The 23,118-nt window shown below is 41.5% G+C and overlaps 1 protein-coding gene across 3 annotated transcripts in view; it reads left to right on the top strand.

Annotated features, from left to right (window-relative positions):
* The window catches only part of TENM3 (teneurin transmembrane protein 3), a 2,451,411-nt gene that overhangs the window by 2,006,882 nt on the left and 421,411 nt on the right, over positions 1 to 23,118 (top strand). For all 3 annotated transcript variants that reach the window (XM_082715814.1, XM_082715812.1, XM_082715813.1), the window contains one exon: positions 17,835 to 18,141. In XM_082715814.1, coding sequence (XP_082571940.1) covers positions 17,910 to 18,141 — 232 coding nt within the window. In that variant the 5' untranslated portion in view covers positions 17,835 to 17,909. The remainder of the gene's footprint in view (positions 1 to 17,834; positions 18,142 to 23,118) is intronic.

Raw genomic sequence — 23,118 nt, 5'->3', positions numbered from 1 at the left:
TATTCGGTTTACTGGCATCTTAGCTATATTTTATCCTCTTTTGCTACAATTTGTGAACTCGGTGCTTTAAATTTGTGTCCTAGTTCTGTTTCTCTGTTGTACGTCTTTGTTTCTGCAAAGCCTCTCCTTCCTGCCTTTCTGCCTTGGCCTGAGATGGAAGGGTGACTCCCCTCAGAGTATGAAAAGTGCAAACCCAAACTCCCCATGTTCTGCAGATCTGACCCAAGGGAGTATGATTCAAGCCATTTGGGGATAGTGACCACTTTGAGCCCATCTCCTGCCCTCTCTGTGAAGAATGCTGTACCATCTGTTCAGGGATGTCATGAGAAAGTCTCGGTCCAGTCAAGGAGTAGGGAATCTGGTTCATCTAGACCAGGGTCCCCTCGTCTACCCCTGGCATGACAGTAAGCCTACTTACTGCAAACATACATCTTGTTTTTCGTGGCTCATATTCAAGGAACCAGAAATTTCAGAGCCAACGTACTATCAGCATAAATGAAAATGTTTATAAATTGCAATATGTTTTATAAGGATCTTATAATCAGAAGTTAATCTTCTAGATATTTACTGCTTGAATCTTTTCTTGAACTGAGTTATCTGGGTATAGTTTTCATGAGTGATGTATAACAAAATATTTTAATGGGAAGTTAAGTTATAATAATTTGAACACTTTCTTTTTTTTTAAAAAAGAGAGAAACCACAAGTAGACGGAGAGGCAGGCAGAGAGAGAGGGAAGCAGGCTCCCTGCTGAGCAGAGAGCCTGATGCGGGGCTTGATCCCAGGACCCCGAGATCATGACCTGAGCCGAAGGCAGCGGCTTAACCCACTGAGCCACCCAGGCGCCCCATTTGAACACTTTGTATTTATTTCTATTTATGATTATCAGACCAGCATTTTGATACTCACGAGTATCTGAACCTCATCTGAGCAAAGCCCCGTAGTACCCGAGGACTTCTGCCAATAACATAACGGTAAATTGCCTCAATTATGTAGCTCTTCGTCTGCCTAGTGTTTCATGATTTTCAAGTTATACGTACTAGAAAGGTTCTGTGGATAAAGTATGAGAGGAAAAAAGCATTATGTACATTAGTTGAAATTGGCATCATGTTGCCAAACTGTAATAAGCCTTAGGGGACCTCAGTGTTGAAACTACTCAATTGAATGCTGCAATTTCCCATAACAATTTAAAAGGCCTGCAGGCATGCTAAAGTCATAGCTGGGTCTTTCAGTTAACACTCTGTAACATGACCCCAAAGTCTCATTTACATCACAGCAATTAAAATATATTCCGCATTACATGTTTATACTATCTACTGTAGAAGTAACCCAACGAGATGCGGCCATATTCCACAAATCATCATGGAAAACTCTATGTTCCCATCTCTTCTTGCCAACGTGGTATTAACATTGCCTGTGGATACACAGAGGGTGGTGGTGGTTGCCAAGGGGGAAGACGGTGAGGCGAGGGCAAAGGAAGACCATCTAACTGGTGATAACTAGTAGTCATTGCTCCTTGGTGATCCACGTGAAATTATGTTAGTAGGCTCAGTCCGGTTCATAGGTGACAGGTGTCCATTATGCAAAATAATAGAGTAATCAGAGCTAATTGGCTCCCTGCTGGTGGTTAGAAGTAGAGGGACCAAAAATTAAATGAGTATTAAAATAATATACTTCCCAGTCGCAGAAGTGCTGTCCTTAGTCTGGGACAGAATTCCCCGGGCCCATTTGGGAAGATGTTGGAAAAGAATTGCAGGCCTCACCCGAGGAAGACGTTTTCATAAATGAGAATTCTTTCCTCAGTGTTCCATCCAAGTTAATTTAGAAGTCCTCCTGCCATGTGGATTATAACCATGGTTATTAACTGATATCATAACAGTTTTGTGATGACATGAATCGCACGTTAAATTATTTTAAAGCAAAGCCTCAGTAGCCAAAATTAGATCATATTTTCTCAACAGTGACTGTTGCATCTTCATAATGCCTTTCTTTCCAGAAAACACGGACCAAATTGACCGAGTCCAAATTGTTCCTGTGGTTTAACGTTCATTGAGTAGCCACCGTTTACCAGCTTACCTTGAAAGTGTGGTTTTTCACAATGGTCTAGAACATACCATCAAGGTATGAAACACCATGGCAGGAGTCCAGTTTCCCTGGCTGTCAATGAGAAACCAAGGAAACTGAATTTCTCTGTGTGCCTGTTGGAATGCTCTGGCATGCGGTGCCCTTTTGTGGTCAGGAAGAGAGTTGAAAGAATCCTACTTCAGCAGACATCTAAGAAGGCAACAATTTTATCTGCTGCCTAGGTCTGTTTTAACCCTTTGCCTTGGCTGATAGCTTTACCTTCAGCGACAGCATGGAACAAAAAAAGATATTTTTGATTGAGCCACTTAATCCAGAGCTGTTGTGGTAATTATGGCAAGGGGTTTCCTTTCAGCAGACACAGCCCCCCTCATTGGAGACTTTGCCCACCATTGGGTTGAGCAATGTTGGTCGTGCGCTGGACAGCAGACCCTCACTCACCCTCCCTCTGACAGGTGCCCCAACAGAGGTAGGCCTGGGCCAAGTGTACCTGACTCATTGTTTTATAAACATTATAAACAACATTTTATAAACATTATAAATTATGCACTTATTTATCTTTGTGATATAGAACATTCTGGAAATCAGAACAGCTGACTAACTGGATACACTTTTCCTCTTTTCACCAGGCTATTTGGCAGCATTTATACAAAGTCAAAATATTTGAGTATATGGTACATATGCATTTTAAGGTATTTAAGTTTAAGGTGAACTTGAGATGTCAAAACATTACATTTCTATGTGAGCCTATACCAAGTCAAGATATATATATATTTACATACCCTGAGAGTGTTGCATTAAAAAATATTTAAGAACAGACAGTAAACACCAGAGAAGAAAAATAGTGAAGAATTGAATCTTCTAGGATAAGTGTATAGACCACTTGCCAGACAGGCTATAAAAATGTTGGTTCTTGGGACACCTGGGTAGCTCAGTTGGTTGGGTGTTCAAATCTTGATTTCAGCTCAGGTCATGATTTCAGGGTCATGAGGTCGAGCCCCACGTAGGACTCCTTGCTGAGCCTGGAGCCTTCTTGGGATCCTTTCTCTTTCTCTCTCCATCTGCCCCTCCCCAGCTGCTCTTGCTCTCTCTTAAAATAGAGACTGAGTCCAGACCGGACCCAGCCTCTACAGTATCCATAGCAAGCGAAGAGGGCTTACCTAGTTCTCCGGGCACTCTGGATAGGAGGACTGCACCCAAAGTTACTTTGAACCCCTGAAGCAGTTCTGGAAGTGACCTATCCCCCGAAGGCTTCCTCCCCTTCAAGGAGGAAGTGGACTTTGGGGATCTCTGTCCACATGTCCCTCCTCGCTCCACAGGGAGATGCCAAGTTGCATGAGACCCTCACCTCCAGCACTGAACCGGGATTTCCTGCTCCCCGGGGGTCTGTGAAGAAGGTACCATTTGGCTGGTTTGGTGCTTTTCAGACTGAGATGAAAACTAGCTGCCGGGCAGCAGACAGAAGATATGTTTATTATAGTAATTTTGCCTGTGGGTTACAGAGGCATGAATAACTGCAGTTAGCCTTCATTCTCCAAGTACTTGTGGGTAGCTATCAGGTCTCCACCTAGTTGTTACTAAAATAAACCTCACATAGTTCTTTCAATCCTGAAACTCTTAATCAGCTTCATGGCTCCTCTGGAAAGTTTTCCCAGTGTTCGCCTACTGCTTTCCGCTACCGAGACATAAATATTTGGATAACAATATAGATGGAGTCATTTTGAAATTATCAGTGTGGGAACTATTTTTTTTTCTTTCTCATTGGATGGCATAGAATTTTAAAATAAGCTCACAAAAATCCAAACCCCACATTCCACTCAAACACTTAGCAAAATGCCGTTTTCACGACAGCAAGAGCATCACCCCTTGGTCTCAACTTTGTTGAACGGAGCCCTTACCATGGTCATCCCAGCTTCCTTGAGAAAGCCTCACCGTATTGGCCACTGGACAGTGTTGTGGAATTTAATTATGATAACTGGCTCTTATCAAGCAGACATTATATTATATGCCAATCACAGCGCTAAATGCTTTTAAGACTTTATCTCATTTGATCTTCATAATCCTTTCCTAAGAAAGATAATGTCATCCGCATTTTAGAGAACGAAATACAGGAAACTACATCTCAGAGTTTAAGTAATGTGCCCAAGGTCCTAAGACACGTATGTTGTAAATTGTACCGCAAGACTTTAACGCAGATCTGTCTGATCAAAACACCTGCCCTCCCAGTTGTTGCTGTATCGATTTTTTTAGTTGGAACACCCTGGGTAAGAATTTTTTGGTTCACCATCGTATTTCTCTCTCGTTCTCTCTGAGGTCTGTTTTCTTCTACGCAGACTTCAGCGGCAGGCACGCTTCCTCCCATGGTGACAAAAATGTGCATGAGTCCCACGTTTCACCCTCCCACACGAGCGACTCCACAGTTGCTGGTTCTGAGTAGGCGGGGCCGGGAGTTTCAGTGCGTGTCCTTGAGCTAACCTTCCTGGCATGGGTCAGGTCACGTGTTCATTCATCATCCAGTCCCTGAGATCCCAGACAGGCAGGTCCCAGACCCCAGGACGTGGTCTGCTCCACCTGGACCTCCGGAAACCAACCCCCGAGGGGAGTGTTTATGCAGCAAAATAGAAGGCATGCCAAAAAAAGTCCGTATGGCCACACTGGCTGTGATGTAGGAGAGCCTCCTCCTCTGGGAACTGAACCATGTGGGCTGGGAGACAAGCCAAGGGAATGGTGGCTGAGTCCCCCAAGAAACACACAGTATCCCAGGGAGGTATCATTTATTTCTTCCTTAGCTGTCTTTCCTTGAAGACAAGTTTGAAAATGTATGCAATACATTTTATCTTTTCAGGTTGGTCTTGAATCTTCCCCCTTTCTTACTCCTCTGGTGAATTTCATTTGGCGACTACTTTTGCATCCCCAGTACTGTGATCTCTGCGAATTATTTATTTTGGTCTTTTCAACGTGGCAGCCTCCACTGGCTTTCTTAATCCCGGATCTGTTGGCATCCTGACACAGGTTGTCAAACTACTGTCATTTCTCTCTCTCTCTTTCTACTCTGTCCCTCTGTGGTTTTTGTTTTATCTTTTTAAAAATTTGTTTTTGTGATGCTTAAACCCCCTCATCTGTGTGAAGGTTTGGAAGTACCGTCTAATGCTTACAAGTACAGGTCTGGAATTACACCAAAAGGCGTTCAAGTTCCACTCGCCTATGTCCAGCCTCCGTGACCTTGGACAAGTCAATTAATGTATCTGGGCCTTCCTTCTCTCTTATGGAAATACCTAGCGAGCTTGTTGTGAGGATTAAGGGAGGTCATATATGTAAAACCCCTGGCCTATCTTAAGCATTCGATAAATAATCAAGATTGAAATTAATAATTCATCAAGGAGCTTTTATGTCCACTCTTCAAGAGAGGAATATGCTAAGCACTTAGGAAAATCATATCAGTCTTCATTTCAGAAGCTTGTCCGGTTTTCCATAGCATTGCCAACCGTCACCTGGTCACTAATACCATTTCTGAGTCCCTTTTCTGATATCATGAACCGTAGTTGTTAAGCCATCTAGAAGGTTTGCTTATTTTTCTCTCATTGTGACGAAAGGTTTGGATTTGCCATTGATGCTTCTCCAGACTTCCAGTTTGGCAGCCTTTCGGAGAAGTAAATGGAAGACCCAAGTATGAGAACAGCAGCACCCGGCCCCGCCAGGTGCTGCTTGTCTGACCTGAAATGTTTTACTCATTTCCCACATCTGTCCATCCATTAAATGGATAAATCACACAAACTTGATGGGCTCTTGTTAAAAGTAGAAATACGCTGCAGATTTGTCACATAAAAAAGTGTTCTCTACGTGGTGGTTCTTGGTTTTATTGTGGATTTGCCTCTGTCTGGTGTGTCCACGGAGGTGAGTGTGCTCATAGCACAGCGGTATGACAGTCTGTGACCCAGTTCAATCAGAACAATGCATCAAGTGCTAGCAAGGTTGTCTTTTTGTTTTTGTGGTTGTTGTTTTAACTTAGTGTATACTTGAGGCCATTTGGATAACACAGTATTACCTGCATGATGGGTAAGTGTTTCCTTGATTTTTTCCTCTGAACCAGAAAGGACTGCTGGCCAAGATTTTCAAAGGCCTGGCTCACGCTGAAACACAGATGAATACGGCGGTGGCCTCTATATTCAGAGTTCTGGTTTAAAACATCATAAAAATACTTAAATAGAGATGATGTATCCAGGTGGGCAGACAAATTGAGAGCTATTATTTACACTTTACCCTCAAGGCCTGCAAGGTGGGAAAGCTGCATTTAGCTCAACCGTATTGGATCCTCGTACCTTTTCCCATGTGTTTGCAGTATGGAGATTACGGTCTTTTCCCTGCCATTACTGGTGCAGTCGTGACCAGAGACCACATAACTGTGTTCATATATGTTCCTCTTCTATTCCTCTTGTCCATAATTGTTATCAGGAAGAACAGAATCACTTTTAATTTCAAACCATACAAGAGAATTGCTTTATTTATTTTTAAACCATAGAAGAATATTCTTACTTTCCATTCCTGAGTGAATGAGCCTCATTATCCATATTTTTTCTTTTTTGATCATTTCCAGTTTCTGTTTCCTTCTCTATATAAATAATTTTAAAAGAATTTTTAATGATTTGATGAGGTTTAAGCCACTTTTCTTATAGCCTAAGGCACTGTTCTATATATTTTCCAATTAGAAATTTCTCAGTATTCACACTTATTCAGTAGCTATTTTAGTACATTATTCCTATTTGCTTCATTTTCTAAGTTTTCACATTTGCTATCCATGATAAAGCATGGAGACTAATTTTCAGTTTTAAAACTGCAACCCTGGGGCGCCTGCCTTCAGCTCAGGTCATGATCCCAGGGGTCTTGGGATCAAGCCCCGCATCGGGCTCTCTGCTCTGCAGGGAGCCTGCTTCCTCCTCTCTCTTTCTCTGCCTGCCTCTCGGCCTGCTTCTGGTCTCTGTCTGTCAAATAAATAAATAAAATCTTTAAAAATAAAATAAACCTGCAACCCTCCAATCTATTATTTTTAAAGTAGGCATAAATATATCTTTACTTAGGTGAAAGTGTTCACAATGTCAAGTTGAAGTGAGTTACAAGATCAAATATTATATGTATATTGCATAGATATGAGGCACACATATTCATACAAACACATGTACACACACATAGAAAAAGTCTGAAAATGTTAAGGAGGTAGTCATTTGAATGAGTTTTCTTTTGGAGGCCGGCACTTATCTGTATCCTCTGGTTTCCGAATATTACTGGTATTAAGCAGTAATAGGCAGAAAAGGCTTGGGATGGCCAGTGCGCTGGGTCGTGTTGAGGGACGGCCTTCTCTGGGTGTCTCAGAGCTGTCCCTCTCGGCCAGCCGCCCAGGCCAGCAACCTGCCAGTCATTCCCGGCTCCTCCCTCTTCCCCACTTGTTTCCGCCCACCCCACCTCCTGCCCCTACTATTTCTCACTTCCGGCCGCTTCTCCAAATCTTCACCATCCCTTCCGGTTCTCTAGCCCAAGCTAGCATTCTCTCGCCTGCACTTAGACAAAAATCTGCCAACCAGCTTCCCTGCTTCCGCTCCAGACCTCCCAACTTCCAAGTCCTCTACCGTTTGGCCAGAGGGATCTCGCCCCATTGTAAATCTGACTGACCAGGTCAGTGCCCCATTTCACACTCTGCAGTGGGCGCCGTTTGGGATGCGCTGTGGACAAGGCTGGGCCTGTGTGCTGAGGCTCTGCCCCAGCCAGAAAGTTTCCTCTGGACTCGTGTCTCCCCACTCAAGGGCCCCCAGTCCTCTTGGCCTTTGTCCACCAAGCTCTCCTGGGCCTGCAGGCATGTGTTTGAGCAGGTTCCTCTCTCAGCCAGGCCTCTTACTGCTCTTAATCTCTCACCTGTGACACACATGCTTGTTACCGGGTAAATCCTGTCGGTCCTATGGGCCTCAACCTAAATGTCATTCAAGGTCTTCTTTTGGCTCTCAGTCGCAATCAGACCATACCTTCCGTTCTCTCTCTTTACAACTTGCAATTTTTTTCAGTTTTTCTTATACTTTTAATTGCATATTTATACATGTGATTAATTCTTTAACCTCCTCACCCCCTCTCCATACTCAGATTAAAAGAGGGTAGAGACTGTGTCTTGTTCGTCTCTACATTTCCAGTGAGTCTTGCCATGTTTGACATGTATGATGAGTGAATAAAAAGATGAAAGACCGCCAGTCCTTGTGCACAATTCTATGCCAATGCACAAAGATCTGTCCCGTTCTTTTGAATTGCTGCCACGTGTTCCTCTAGATGGTTTTGTCTTGCTTTTTCATCCAGTTGGACAATCTCTACCTTTTAACCCATGTGTGTAGATCATTTATTTTATATTTAATGTGATTGTTGTGACACTTAGGTTTCTCTTTTTCCATCCATTTACTTTTAACCTACTTGTGTCTTTATGTTTAAGAATGTTACTTAGAAGCCGCACATAATTTTAAACCAGAATGAAACTCTTTGCATTGTGTGAGGTGTTTAGACCATTTACATTTAATGTAATCATTGACCTCATTAGATTTAAGTCTGTCAACTTGCTATTTGTATTCATTTTGCCCCATGTGTTCTTTGTTCCTCTTCTCCTACCTCCTTTGGATTAGCCAACTCTCGGTGTCTTTATTTTGGTAGTAGCTTTAGGGTTTAAAGTATACACCTTTGCTATAACACAATATCTCTTGAAGTGATATTTTGCCACCTCACATATAATATAAAGAACTGGGACATCTGGGTGTCTCAGTTGGTTGAGCTGCTGCCTTCGGCTCAGGTCATGATCCCAGGGTCCTGGGATGGAGTCCCGCATTGGGCTCCTTGCTCAGCAGGGAGCCTGCTTCTTTCACTGCCTCTGCCAGACACTCTGCCTGCTTGTGTGTGCTCTCTCTCTCTCTGACAAATAAATAAATAAAATCTTTAAAAAGAAAAAAAGAGAACTAACAATAGTATACTCTTTCTCCCTGCCTTCCTTTACAGTGCTGTTGCCATATGCTTTACTTACACCTATGTTATAAAATTCACAATAAACTATTGTGATTTTTATGCAACGAGTCTTATATCTTTTAAGAGATTTAAATAATTAAAAAAATATCATTCATGTAACCACATAGTTGCCACGATCCAGGGCTGTTCATTCCTCTGTGTGGATCCGTATTTCTTTTTTTTTTTTTTTTTTTTAAGATTTTATGTATTTATTTGACAGAGAGAGATCACAAGTAGGCAGAGAGGCAGGCAGAGAGAGAGGGGGAAGCAGGCTCCCTGCCGAGCAGAGAGCCCGATGTGGGGTTTGATTCCAGGACCCTGAGATCATGACCTGAGCTGAAGGCAGAGGCTTTAACCCACTGAGCCACCCAGGTACGTTCTTTTCCTTCTACCTAGACTGCTTCCTTCACATTCCTTGTAACAAGAGTCTACTTGGGGTCAACTTTTGTACGTTAGAAATGATAGACATTTTTCCTTTATTTTTGAAAGATATTTTCATTGAGTGAAGAATTCTAGAATGACAGTGGTTTTTTTTTTTTTTTTTCTCTCAGCATTTTAAAGATATTACTCTACTGTCTTCTCATTCACATTATTTCCAACAGGGAACTCTGTATGTAATGTGCCTCTTTCCTGCATCTGCTTTTAAGACTTTCTCTTTATCACTTTTTTCTTTTTCCATAAACATATATAATTTTGATTACAACCAAATGTCTTGGTATAACTTTCTTTCTGTTTCTTGTGCTTGGTGTTTGCCGAGCCTCTGGGAATCTGTAGGCTTATGTTTATCAAATTTGCTGTTTGCTGAGCTTCTGGGAATCTGTAGGCTTAGTGTTTATCGAATTTGGTGTTTGCTGAGCCTCTGGGAATCTGTAGGCTTAGTGTTTATCAAATTTGGTGTTTGCTGAGCCTCTGGGAATCTGTAGGCTTAGTGTTTATTGAATTTAGTGTTTGCTGAGCTTCTGGGAATCTGTAGACTAATAGTGTTTATTGAATTTGAGAATTTTTCAGTTACTATTTCTCTAAATTTCTTCTGTTCACTTCCTGTTTTCTCCTTCAGGGACTCCAATTACATCTATATTGGCCACTAAAAATAATCCTACATCTCACTGATGATGTAATTATGTATTTATTCTCTTTCTCTGAGCTTTATTCTGTTCCATTTCTATTACTCTAAGTCTGTTTCCCTTCTCTTTGGCACTGTGAATCTTCATTCATCCCACCCAGTGTATTTTCCATTTCAGACAAGATAATTTCATCGCTGGCAGTTTGACATGGGTCTCCTTGTTATATCTTCACTGTCTCCATTTAACTTTTTGAATGTATGTTTTGATGTCCTTATCTATTTGTTCTAATACTTGTGTCAGTTCTGAATCTGTTTCAGCGGACTGATTTTTACCCCTCATTATTTTCTTGCTTCTTGGCACACTAGAAATCTTTGATTGTATAACAGACATTGTAAATTTTACCTTCTTGAGTACTAGGTATTTTTGTGTTCCTGCAATATTCTTCAGCTTTGTTATAGAATAGTTAAGCTACTTGAAAACAGTTTGATCCTTTCTGGCCCTGCCTTTAAGGCTTCAAATGAGACCAAAACTATGTTTAGTTTACTACTAAATTATTCCCCACAACTGAGGCAGGGCCTTTCTGAGTACATTACCTAATAAATTAGGTGGCTTTTCCAGTCTGGCTAGTGAGAATATACACCGCTCTTGTCTTTGTGTGAGCTCTGGATACTGTTTCTTATAATTCGGGGGTCCTTTAGAAGGGCAATTTTGCCTCCAGAGTCTGAAGTATTTTTTTGTTGTTATGCCTGGGAGGGCTGCTGATACCTACTGGACAGCGGCTAGGAGTACTGCTGAACATCCCACTAGAGGGTAGCCCCCAAAAGAGGAATGTTTCCATATAAAATGTGGATAATGTGGAGGTTGTGAAACGCTGCTATAATCCTTCCAGATGGCTCGTTCTCTGGCCTGCTGTTGTCTCACACACACATGCTGATTAGTACTCTGCTGAATTCTCAAGGAGGCTCCTCTACAGTCTTCCAGAGTTCTTTCTCCATGCAGCTCTCTGATTTATTATTGTTATCAAATGTCATGTTTAAAGAAAGACACTTGCCTTGAGGCACCTGGGTGGCTCAGTTGGTTAAGCATCTGACTCTTGATTTTGGGTCAGGTCATGATCTTAAGGCTGTGAGTTGGAGCCCTGTGTTGGGCTCTGTGCACAGCGGGGAGCCTGCTTGAGGATTTTCTCTCTCTCTCCCTCTACCCTTTCCCCAGCTTGTGCTCTCTCTGTCTCTCTGTCTCTCTTTCAAATAAATAAATAAATAAATATTTTTTAAAAAGAAAGAAAGAAAGAAACTTGCCTTGTTTCATCTTCTCAACCAGTAATTATTTACTATAAATTATTTTTTCCTGTCCCTATGTCTTCTCAGCAAGCATAACTTTTGTTACTCCTAGTAGATTTCTCTTTTGCCATATTTCCTTTCACAGGTTTGTTTGTGTTTTATTATTTTTTTAATATTTTATTTATTTATTTGACAGACAGAAATCACAAGTAGGCAAAGAGGCAGGCAGAGAGAGGAGGGGAAACAGGCTCCCTGCTGAGCAGAGAGCCCAATACAGGGCTCGATCCCAGGACCCTGAGATCATGACCTGAGCTAAAGGCAAAGACTTAACCCACTGAGCCACCCAGGTGCCCCTTTGTTTGTGTTTTAACTTTGTGCTTCAAACAAGGTATCTTAATTCACTTGTATTCCTCTATTTAAACCTGTAACCTCAAATTTTAGTTGTGCTTGAATTGAGCATTACAAAGAAATCATCATAGTATGATTTTATTTTTGTACTTAATTGTTTTAATTCTTTGCTTTGTAAATTTGCTGCAGGAAACAAGATTTCCTCTAAAATTAACAATAGCAATTGATTTCCTCTTGTACTCAATTGGCATTAAGCTAGCTCTTCAGTAAAGGAAATACTTCGAGATTCTTATGGGTGTGCAAAGTTGTACTTATTATTTGATTAACATAATTGGTAATAAATCATAAATACTAAGTTAGTAGGGAAAATATGAATTATGAATAATGAAAGGTAAAATTTTCTTGGTATTGTGTACAAATAGCGTAATTTAGATCTGTAATCTAAAATACACTTGAGTAAATTAGTGTTTTTCTGAAGTCTGCTTATTCTTTTGGGTGAGCTTTTTCAAACTATTACAAATATAGGAGGACAGTCTGGGCAGAAAATATTCAAAGCGACATTCAGGAATTTGTAATTCTTACAGAAAATAACTAACAGAGGGAGCGTGGGGGAATTTGACCAATGACTTACTTAATCCTTGGGATTGGATATTTGTTTTTATTTCAGTTGCTAGATAGACACATAAGTTCACTGAATTTTTTAAAAAGATTTTATTTATTTATTTGACAGAGAGAAAGAGATCACAAGTAGGCAGAGAAGCAGGCAGAGGGAGAAGGGGAAGCAGGCTGCCTGCTGAGCAGAGAGCCCGATGCGGGCCTCGATCCCAGGACCCTGAGATCATGACCTGAGCCGAAGGCAGAGGCATAACCCACTGAGCCGCCCAGGTGCCCCAAGTTCATTGAATTGTTGAAGTACAAATGATTCTAGGGATGTTTGTTATAAGCCGGATACCTTGTAATCATTGGCTGAAAGATTTTAAATATATACTAAATCCAATTAAAATCAGATTACTTGCTAAAAGTGCAATTAAGAAATGTTTCTTTGGAATTAGGAACATGTTATGAAACAGTGTAACACTGTTGTTAAGATCTGTGGCCAAGTTTCAAAGCAGGTTTAACTAAAATGTCTGAAATAGAAAATATGATTATCCTAAATCTGGTATCCTGCACATTCATTTAGTCAACCAAATACTTTGCAGAAAAATTTTGAGAAAAAAATAATAACCCAATAATGGAATTTGCTTTAAGACCAGCCATGTTTTCCAGAGATGTGCTGTGGTTAGTATCTGAGTTGTTTTTCAAGGAGCTAACGAAAGTCAACCAAACTAGTTTGGTATTGTTATATACATGCTATAGCAAGTTGAATGAGAACTTTTTGGTCAACTTTATTTCTAATAGTTTTTCCTTTATTTTTTTCAAAGGCCTTTCCCACTGTTGCAGCTAAGATCCTGTCCATTAAATGCTTTATGCTAAGTGTGTGCACAGTGAAACTCGTCCTGTGTAGGACTGTGCAATCACCATCAAAATGCTTCAATTTCGCCCTACTTAAGCAGCTGCATTTTTAAACCTTCAAATATTTAGTTGTGAGGGCAGCAGATAATGCAGAAAACAGCCGTTTGAAGTCATACTGAGCTCACTGACTTCCATCAGAAGCATTACAGTGGTTGCAACATTACAGTGTAGATTAAATCCTTGAAGAGACTGAAATATGTGCAAAAATGGGGAGACAGATGCAAAAGACTTTTTATTGTTTGGAATCACTAAGATCAAAATGTCTCTGTCTTTGATGGTATATTTGAATACTACATCTTGATTTATCATGGCCCTCCCAAATTGCTTCCCAGATAAAGAAAAGTCATATATTTGTGGCTAGAGGTAGTCTAGAAAGCTCAAGAATACCTAAAATTATCTTTTTATTACTCACTTATTAGCATTTTATTGATTCTGATTTATAAACATTGGTAACATCACAATAGGGATGCATCTTTACTATTGATGATATATATTTGTATCATCACATTAAAGAACTTATTATCTCATTTGCAAGATCATGAAATTGCATCATGGGTTGTATAATAGAGAATACATTTTGCATTCTAAAATGCAAAGGGGCAATTAAAGACAGAATGGAAATATGAATGATCTAATGCAGAGAGTGATCATTTTTTCTACAAAGGCCCAGGCAGTAGAGAGTTTAAACTTCTCAGGCCAGTAAGTCTCTGCTTTAGTTTCCTAGGGTGTAGTAACAAACTACCCCAAACTCAGGGGCTTAAAACAACAGAAGTTTATCTTTTCAGTTCTGGAGGCAAGAAGTATGAAAATGAAGGTATGGGCAGTGCCGTGCTTTCTCTGAAATTCTCGGGAAGAGTCTGGCCCATGTTTCTCTCCTAGCTTTTGCCATTTGGTCACAGCCCTTGGCATTCCTCGGCTTAATCGCTGCAACACTCAGCCTCTGCCTCTGTCTTCACATGGTCTGCTCTCCTATTTGTCTATATGTGTCTGTATCCAAATCTTCTTCTCTTGTCTCTTAGAGAGACACCATTAAACTTAGGGGTCTAATGACATCATTAGATTCAGGACCCACCCTAATCTAATCTAACCGCATGCTTACTCAATTGCCGCTATGAACGCCAGAAGGTCGCATTCACAGGTACTAGGCATTAAGACTTTGATGTATCTCTTTGAAAGACACAATTCAGTTCACTGCAGTCTCTGTTGCAACCATTCAACCCTGCCTTTGTAACATGAACACAGCCAAGGACAATACATAAATAAAGGACAATACATAAATAAATACATGTACTATGTTCCAATAAAACTTTATTTACAGGGGCACGTGGGTGGCTCAGTGGGTTAAAGCCTCTGACTTCAGCTCAGGTCATGATCCCAGGGTCCTGGGATCGAGCCCCGCATCAGGCTCTCTGCTCGGCAGAGAGCCTGCTTCCTCCTCTCTCTCTTTCTCTCTCTCTCTGCCTACTTGTGATCTCTGTCAAATAAATAAAATTTAAAAAAAAACACTTTATTTAGAAAAACAGGTGATGGGTGATATTTGGTTGGTATACTAGAGTTCACCAGAGCCTGGTCTAATTGAAGCAAAATTACAGTGGAGGAAAGAAAAAATAAATAAATAAAAGGCAATTTCCTCTGGCTTCAATAGTACATTTTTTTGTTTGGTTGGTTGGTTTTTGTTTTTTTTTGTTTGTTTGTTTGTTTGTTTTTTCAATCAGTCCGTTTTTAAAGCATAAAAATGCATACATATGTATATATTTAGCAGCACCTATTTTAAAATAGATGTTAACCCAAGGCAAGAACTGGAAATTGTATAATAATTTCAAGACCCAAAGTTCTATTACTAAGAATGCTTGAATTAAGGTATTTATGGTCAATGGAAAGCTTTTTTTTTTTTAATAAATAAGATTTTATTTATTTATTTGAGGGAGAGCTAGCAAGCAAGAGAAAGAAAGGGAGACAGAGAGAGGGAGAGAGCACATGATCAGGGGAGGGGCAGAGGGAGAGGGAGAAGCAGACTCTCTGCTGAGCAGGAGCCCGAGGCAGGGTTGGATCCTGGGACTCCAGGATCATGACCTAAGCAAAGGCAGATACCCAACCGACTGAGCCACCCAGGCTCCCCAGCTGAAAGCTTTTCACTGGTCATTTAGTTACCAGAGTGGATATGGCCTTTCTCTTAAGAGATCGAGATCGCTTTGGAAACGAGATTTTTCTTGAACTCACACACACATTCATTGTTAGAAAGAATGTCCTTGATTCTCCACACTACATATATGCTCCATGAGGGCAGGGACATTGTTTCATTTAATGGTGCGTCCTCAGCACGTGGAAGAGAGCAGAATACATAATATTTAGGTCAATAAATACTGACCTAAAGTAACTTTTGTTTTCCCTGGAACAAAGAGAGTGAATCGGTGTGTTGTTTAAACCATGTCGTATAACTATGCCCTGTTACTACTGTATCTTGAAATTATTTATTATTTTAAACTCAAAGGAGAGCTACAATAAAAAAAAAATTCAATTTCTATTGAGAGCTAATGGAAGAATGTGTTAAGAGAATAATAGGGTAATGAATCAGAAGAGGTCAGGGAAAACATCCTAGTTTTTTTTTTTTTTAATTTAATCAGATTCATGGAAAATCAGAAAAGGGTAGGGAAGTCAAGATGTGTTTCAACAGCCAAGGTAAATATTAGCAACTACGCTTAAGAGCCCGGCTCAGGTCCGTGGTGGAGAAATGTGGAAGCCCATGTGAGGGAACCTTCACGGGCAGTAGGAATAGAAGATACAGTTCTGTTCAAGAGATAGCAGGAGGAGCCATCCGGCTTTTCCGAGCAAAGGCTCTGGAGCTCTGTGATCATTCCAGCTCCGAATGTCACCCCCTCCTTCTAGCTGTATGGAAGGCAGAAGTCGGAAAGTGAAAGGTAGAGGACTCATGATGTTGCTCAGACAGAACAGAGAGTTTTCGACAGTGTAGATGTAAACTGAACCCATGTGGGAGAGCCGGAGTCAGCCCCGAGACCTCATGTTGAAAGCACAGGAAAGAGAGGCGTGACGGGCATGATGATAGCCAAGGATCAAGAGAGGGGGAGAAATTCCTTGGGAGAAGGATTCTCCATGGGAGAAAATCTCTAAAAAGAAGTTACAGCCCCAAGGTTGGAGAACCAAAGAGAGGATCGGGGGCCACCAGAAGTCATTTGTTTCAAGTTGATTATGGAATCATTCCAGTAAAAAGTGGATTTAGGAAAGAAGGAGTGGGGTGAGAGCAAACACTGAAGGCCTTTGGGGACCTTCAGATTTAAGAGAAAGATCAAATGAGAAAGAAAAAAAAAATCAAAGGAGGATCATTTAAAATGCAGATTAGGCGTGCTAGGCTGGCTCAGAGGAGAGTGATGGAGGATCTTAGGGGCTTGAGTTCAATCCCACTTTGGGTGTAGAAATTACTTAAATAAATAAATAAACTTAAAAAATTTTAAAAGTGAAATTCTGACTAGCCCTGGGCCACCATCCCTCCTTAGGCGCAGTCCCTTTGACCCCTGTCCATTGACAAAATCAGGAAAAAAGGTGTTGCTAAGCAAAGAAACATAACTCACCTTCTTCCTTCTTCCTTAATCTTGTCACCGGAAGTTGCAAAAACTACCCCATCAAATTAGCTACTTGAATTGCCTTAAAATAAGAAGAGCACAGGTTTTCTTTCTTTTTTTCTTTCTTTCTTTTTTAGATTTCTTTATTTATTTGAGAAAGAAAGAGCACAGAAAGGGGGTAAAAGAAAAGCAGGCTCCCCACTGAATGGGGAGCCCGAGGTAGGCTCCATCCTGGGACCCCACAATTATGACCTGAGCCCAAGGCAGATGCTTAACTGACTGAGCCAACCTGGCACCCCTGGGATAGGGCAGATTAAATTCATTTTCTAGAAAGGAAAATGCATTTTTAGGAGAGAAGGATCTGCGTTTCCATAGTTGAAGATGTTTAGGTCCTTGAAACATGAAAATTGTGCCAGCAGAAGAAAAAGTCCTTGCAAAAATTAATAGAATGTCCAAGGTATTTGACAAAGGTTCTCTTCCAAGAATCTCCCAATTGGCTCCTGCTCTTAAAAAAAAAAAAAATCAAAAGAAATAAAATAATATACATTTTTATAAGAAAAAGAAAGGAAATATATTTGTGAATGGAGAAAATGTGATAAGAGAAAATTGCCCCATTGTGGAAAATTTAACCAACATATCAAGGCCAACTTTGAGCTGGCTTCTGTGTTGAAATCTGATCTTGAGATTAATGTTTTGTATTAATGTGAAAAATCAGTTATACTAGCCTAAGCAGGTGTCCATAACTCTCAGAAAGTATGCCTTACTTCCTCGTCATACAGGCTATTTTACAGTGATTTCACAAATTTTCTTTTTTTATTGCTGTTGAAAGCAAGTTTTCTAGATCGACGACAGTATTACTTTCCGCCATTTTCCAGATTGAGAGGGATGTAAGGTAGTCCGTGTTTTGATGAAGGTTATGCTGAAATTATGCAAACCTTTTATCTTCGCAGAGAGGCCAATGAGAGTTGAACCCTGAGTGTCATCTGTGCCAAGCAGGACTGATGTGCACCCAGAAGGAATGAAGTATGGATGTGAAAGAACGTAGGCCTTACTGCTCGCTGACCAAGAGCCGTCGAGAGAAAGAGCGGCGGTACACCAGCTCCTCAGCGGACAAGGAAGAGTGTAGGGTACCCACACAGAAGTCTTATAGTTCCAGTGAAACCCTGAAAGCTTTTGATCATGATTCCTCGCGGCTGCTTTACGGAAACAGAGTAAAGGATTTGGTTCACAGAGAGGCAGACGAATACACCAGACAAGGTAGGTCATGGTTCTCAGAAACCACGGAGCTCTTCAGTGGTGCCAACTTGTAGTTGTCGCTTTTTCTAACCCCACTTGAGGTGACGTGATGATTTTCCAAGTTCATGGCTTATCACTGATTCAGATGTTTGAGTTATGAGTTGGTTACCTTGTATTCCAAAGCAAAGATAGAAGGCCACCCAAAGGCACACTGACCCCAGATAAGGGGGCTGACATATGGAGGGAATCACTGTACACAGTGTGTACAGTGCACTCACAACCCCCGTGTGTGCATCAACTGGACGCCCAGGTCTCCTGGGCTCCCTCATCATCTCATGAAGGTGTCACACGCATTGTTTCTGCAGTTGGAACTGATGCACAGGGGGGGAGGGACAATGATGAGAAAAGCCCTGTTAACTCATTAGAAAGGAAGAAACTTATTCTGAATGATCTCACGAGCCACGCAGCCTGTCCGGCTCTGAAGACAAGAGCCTACTACGGGAGGCAATCTAGAACATTGAAGTTATGCCTTAAAGCATCCTGGCTTCTCGTAATCCATGACGGTTTGGTCATTCACATGTATTTGTTGACCATTTTTATGCCCTGTCTGCTGCCTGCCTATTCTACCAGCAGAGTAATGATTTCTATAATTCTACTTCACAATCTTAGACCTACCAATTTCCATGCTTTCAGACAATAGCTTATTTTAAATGTGGCGTCCGTAGTTCTATGATGTTTCTTCTAAAACATTTTTGAGATGGGGGCAAGATTACTCCTAATAAAGATAAAATCCTCTTACATTTGACTTGCTTCATCAGTCTGCATAGAACTTAGCATCCCTTAGCTCATTTAGTCAGGAAATGAGGTAAAATAAATTTAACTTCAAATATAAAGAATATAGTCATTCTTTTCCAGTCACCATACAAACAGTGTGACTAACAGTTTGATATTAAGCAGCAACAAATTTAAGAAAAAGTAATAAAGCAATAAATCATTCAAAACTTTGGAAATTTTCCATGGTTCTTTTCTTCTCTACTTTGTGGAAGGAGCCATCCTAACGAGACTGAAATAGCATTCACTCACCCAAATCAGTTTATCTCAAGAAGACTCATTTGATTTGCTAAAGAGAGATCCCCCCCCCAAAAGCAGGTCTTACTAATATTACAGGTATCTTAGTTTATAAAAGGGGACAAAGCAGCTTAACATTTTAAAATCCAGTTTTTAAGGGACAATCTAAAACACATATCTGAGATGCATTCCCCGGGTAAGCCAAGGGACTTGAAGTGATTGTACCATGTCTGGTAATTCCAAACCTGATTTTTTCTTTTCTTTCATATTGTCTACACAGCTGACATAGATTATCAGGACACATTTAAAAACGCATAGGTACTGTGAAATGCATGCAATCTGAACCCAGTGTGAAGTCTTGCTTTTTGTAACAAAAACAACTGCTTAGTGCCTCTTGGGGGAAAAAAAAAAAAAAAAAGGCATCGTGGGATACCATTAGAAGAAAGAAAAAAAACAACTCCGCACATGTGGCGTGATGCGTGGAGGCTCATCTCCACCCCAAGCAAGCATTTAGTTTTGGCAGCACAAGGGATGCTTAAACGGGTTAAAAATAGCAAGCTAAAATTTTCACCTCCTAGGCAGTGCTAATCCAGCACAGACTGTGGTTGATGACACGGCGGGACCATCTGTGGAAACCCTGGAACCAAGTTCTTGGGGGCCCAAAGAGTACCATCACTCAGCTTCTTGCCAGCCAAGGAGGGGAGATAAAAGGTGGGGGGGGGGGTGGAGGAAAGAGGGAGTGAGCGAGGCGGCAGAGGGAGGACCCTTGTCGGGAGCAGCTGGACGGGGCAGGGAGAAGAGCTTTCAGGGCAGGAGAGAAAGGAAAAGCAGGAGTGTGACGGGGCTGCCGTCCACCTGACATGTTCATAAATCAGGCCGTATTAAAAACATACTTGGAATGTCCTGCTCTGTACAGCCAACATGCTGATTCCTTAGTGGGCTCCAGGCGTGGCGCTAACCAGGTTATGTGCACGATCATCTGACCCCCCCCAGGTGGGGGGGCTCCCAGTAGTGCCCTCCTTTCCCAGATGGAGACGTCTGACACCCCGTGGTTGACGACAGCGGAGCTGGGACTTGAACCTGGGCCGCTCCAGCCCTAGTGTTCACCTTCCGACCTCTCTGGGCAGGGACCACAGCAGAAAAACGGGCAGTTCCGTGGAAGAATCTCCCTTTGCTTGGTTGGTGTCAATTTGGGCCAGTTTTGCTGGTGTGGATAGAGAGAAACGGGGAGACCTCTTTAGGAAATAAGATGGAGAACGATGATTTGTGACCAGGTAGGGGGACTGTGCAGGCGAGGGAGAGGGCGATTTGCAGATACTTTGTCTCTCCTGTGGTTCCGTACAGGGGGTGTGTGGAGCAGGAGCCGCGAGTGTAGCAGGGAAATGACTAAGGAAAGGCTGCGATCAGATTGTGTTTTTCTCAAGCAAGCATAATGAACAATCCTCCCGGCTTTCATTTTCTTTGAACCTGACAAATGTCAATTTTTCCTCACTGACTCTGATGCTGTGGGATTAATTATTTAATTGACAAAATGTGCTTCCTGCCACCGGTCCTGACATCATCCACGTAATAAAAATGAAAGATGAAAAATATTGCTAGTAGCCAGAGATCTTTGAAACAATGCCAAAGAATCATGCTAATTTAGCTTGTCCGTGGAGTTTTAAAACAACTTGTCAATTCTCCATCCACTTATTCTGTGAATGACACAGGGAAAAGCTGTGCCAGCCAGAGGAAGGGCTGGGTAGAAACGCCTGTTCATGCAATTACATGGAGAATTCAAATCTAGAAATATGATGTTTTTATGTTTCTGGACCAATTTTGTGGCCTATCATCAAACTTGATTTTAATCTTTTTTTTTTTTTTTTTTTGTGGCTTTCCTGATTGGCAGGTGACTCTCATTAATTACATGTTCTGTTTAGATACCGTAAAGCTAGAGATGATTTCATTTTCACAATAATGTGTAATTTGGTTGGATCTCACAAAGGTCTCTCACTCTGTCTCTCTCTTTTTTTCAATCTCTTCCTGTGGTTTATTCGGTGATGGAAATAGTTGTTCTTCTAGCAGCTGTGGAACCCTCTGTAGGTGTGATGGGGTTAGAGTCACAATGGCTTGTTTTGCATTCTTGGATACTATTTTCTTTGATTCATCTTTGAAGAGAATTTATCCTGTCAGGTCTGAGACACATTTCTCATGAAACAGCTGCAGAAGATCATCCCACAGTTTTAGAGAAGTGATAAAATAAAAGATCTTTTTTTTTTCTTCTCTGCACTATATACATTGTTCATAGTGTCCTTAACTGAACAAAAATGCTCATCAACTCCAACAAGGGGTGTTGTCCATGAGGGTGATTTTGGAAAACAAGGTGATGTCTGGAAATAGCAACGCTTTTGTTCCCCAGAACCATGAGCCTGAGAAGAGTACCTCTGAGACAGTCTTAACCCAAGAACATTTACCAGTCAGCCAGTCAGTCAGCCAGTAATTGGTGTTGGGTGGGGAGTTGCAGAATTTTAAAATGGAAGACCACCGTTTACTCTCCATTTATAGAATGGCAATGGGAGGGAAGTTCCCCATTTTTATATCTGAAAACCAGAGAGCGTTATGTCCGTATGTACACATGCCTGGCATCCACCTAGAACACGAATTTGCCAAGAAGGAGAGGGAAGGAGAAGGCAGATTGACAAAGATGACCACTCATCAAGGTCTCCATGTGGCTTACCGCAGGCCTTCCCTGACAGCTTGCTTCCAGCCCCAGAAACTATTCTTTTTCCTTCCTGCTGCTCTGGGATTTTTCTTCTCTTCCTACTTGTCATTGTCAGCAGCGCCCCAGTGTCCCTGGCTCTCATAAACATGGCTTCTGCCTCTTCCCTTATCACATTGCTGGTCTTAGACCAGTTCAAGTGCAGTAGATCCCACAGACCGTGATTTTTCACCGCTGCACCCGCTTACTGGGCTGCATCCGGAGTCCATCTTTTCTACAAATATTCTTTCTTACCAAGTATAACCCTCTTTTATGAAACAAAGAACATTAGAGGAAGAGTCCAAGTTTTCCTGTAAATATGTGTCCAGGAATACAGCATGCCGGGGCTTGAGTGATGCCTCCTCTGCCTGACCCCCAGCCAACTCCCACCTTCCTCCGTGCTGAGCAGTGATCCAGGGTGCCTCTGAGATCTAGAATTCTACAGGGGCGTGAAGGACAAAGTTGAGGCAGGCAGGTTTTTCCCTTCGGGTCAGATGAGAGCTCAGCATGGGATGCAGCCCTGGGGTGAAGCTCAGAAAGAAGGTTGTGACTTTGTGGCACGAGGGAGAGGCTGACCTCCCTCCCCATGGTCCTTCTGGGAGTGAAGGTTGCCTTACGGGAGTAGCTGGGGTCCTTGGCCCCTTTCACCACCCTGATATTGGGAGAGTGCCAGCCAAGGAAAGAGGGAGGAGAAAGAAATATCTCTCGAGTCTAATAGGACTTACTGCTAAGATACCCGAGGAAAGCCAGGATGTGTTTAATGGCACCCAAAAGGCAGAAAGTGGGTTAGGATGCAAAGCAAGACAAACAAATCAGGAAATTGCTAATGAAAATGGGCAATGGAGATGGAAGAGGAGAACTTGAACCTAGATAAAAAAGTAGAAGAACGCTTACAGAAATCCACAGTAGGAAAAAGGCAGCAACAACAAAACCAGCCACCACCACCACATGATGGGTCAGGAGCCGTCATTTACAAATGAAAAAATGTAATAGATTCGTTGAAGGAGAGTATGTGTTCATTGATGAAATCCAAGTTAATAGTTTTAAAGATCAAGCAGAAGAAAGAACTCAAAACAAGAAACAACGTTCCAAGTAAAATTAAAAAGAAAACACTGCAGAGGTACACATAAGCCCCTAAGCCCATCTTAGAGAAATTTTGTAACATTCGAGAGAAAGATACTTTATAAGATTCT

This window comes from Mustela nivalis (assembly GCF_964662115.1).
Source record: "Mustela nivalis genome assembly, chromosome: 20".
NCBI lineage: Eukaryota > Metazoa > Chordata > Mammalia > Carnivora > Mustelidae > Mustela > Mustela nivalis.
Note: the sequence above shows the minus strand (reverse complement) of the source record. Positions and strands in the feature narration are given on the sequence as shown.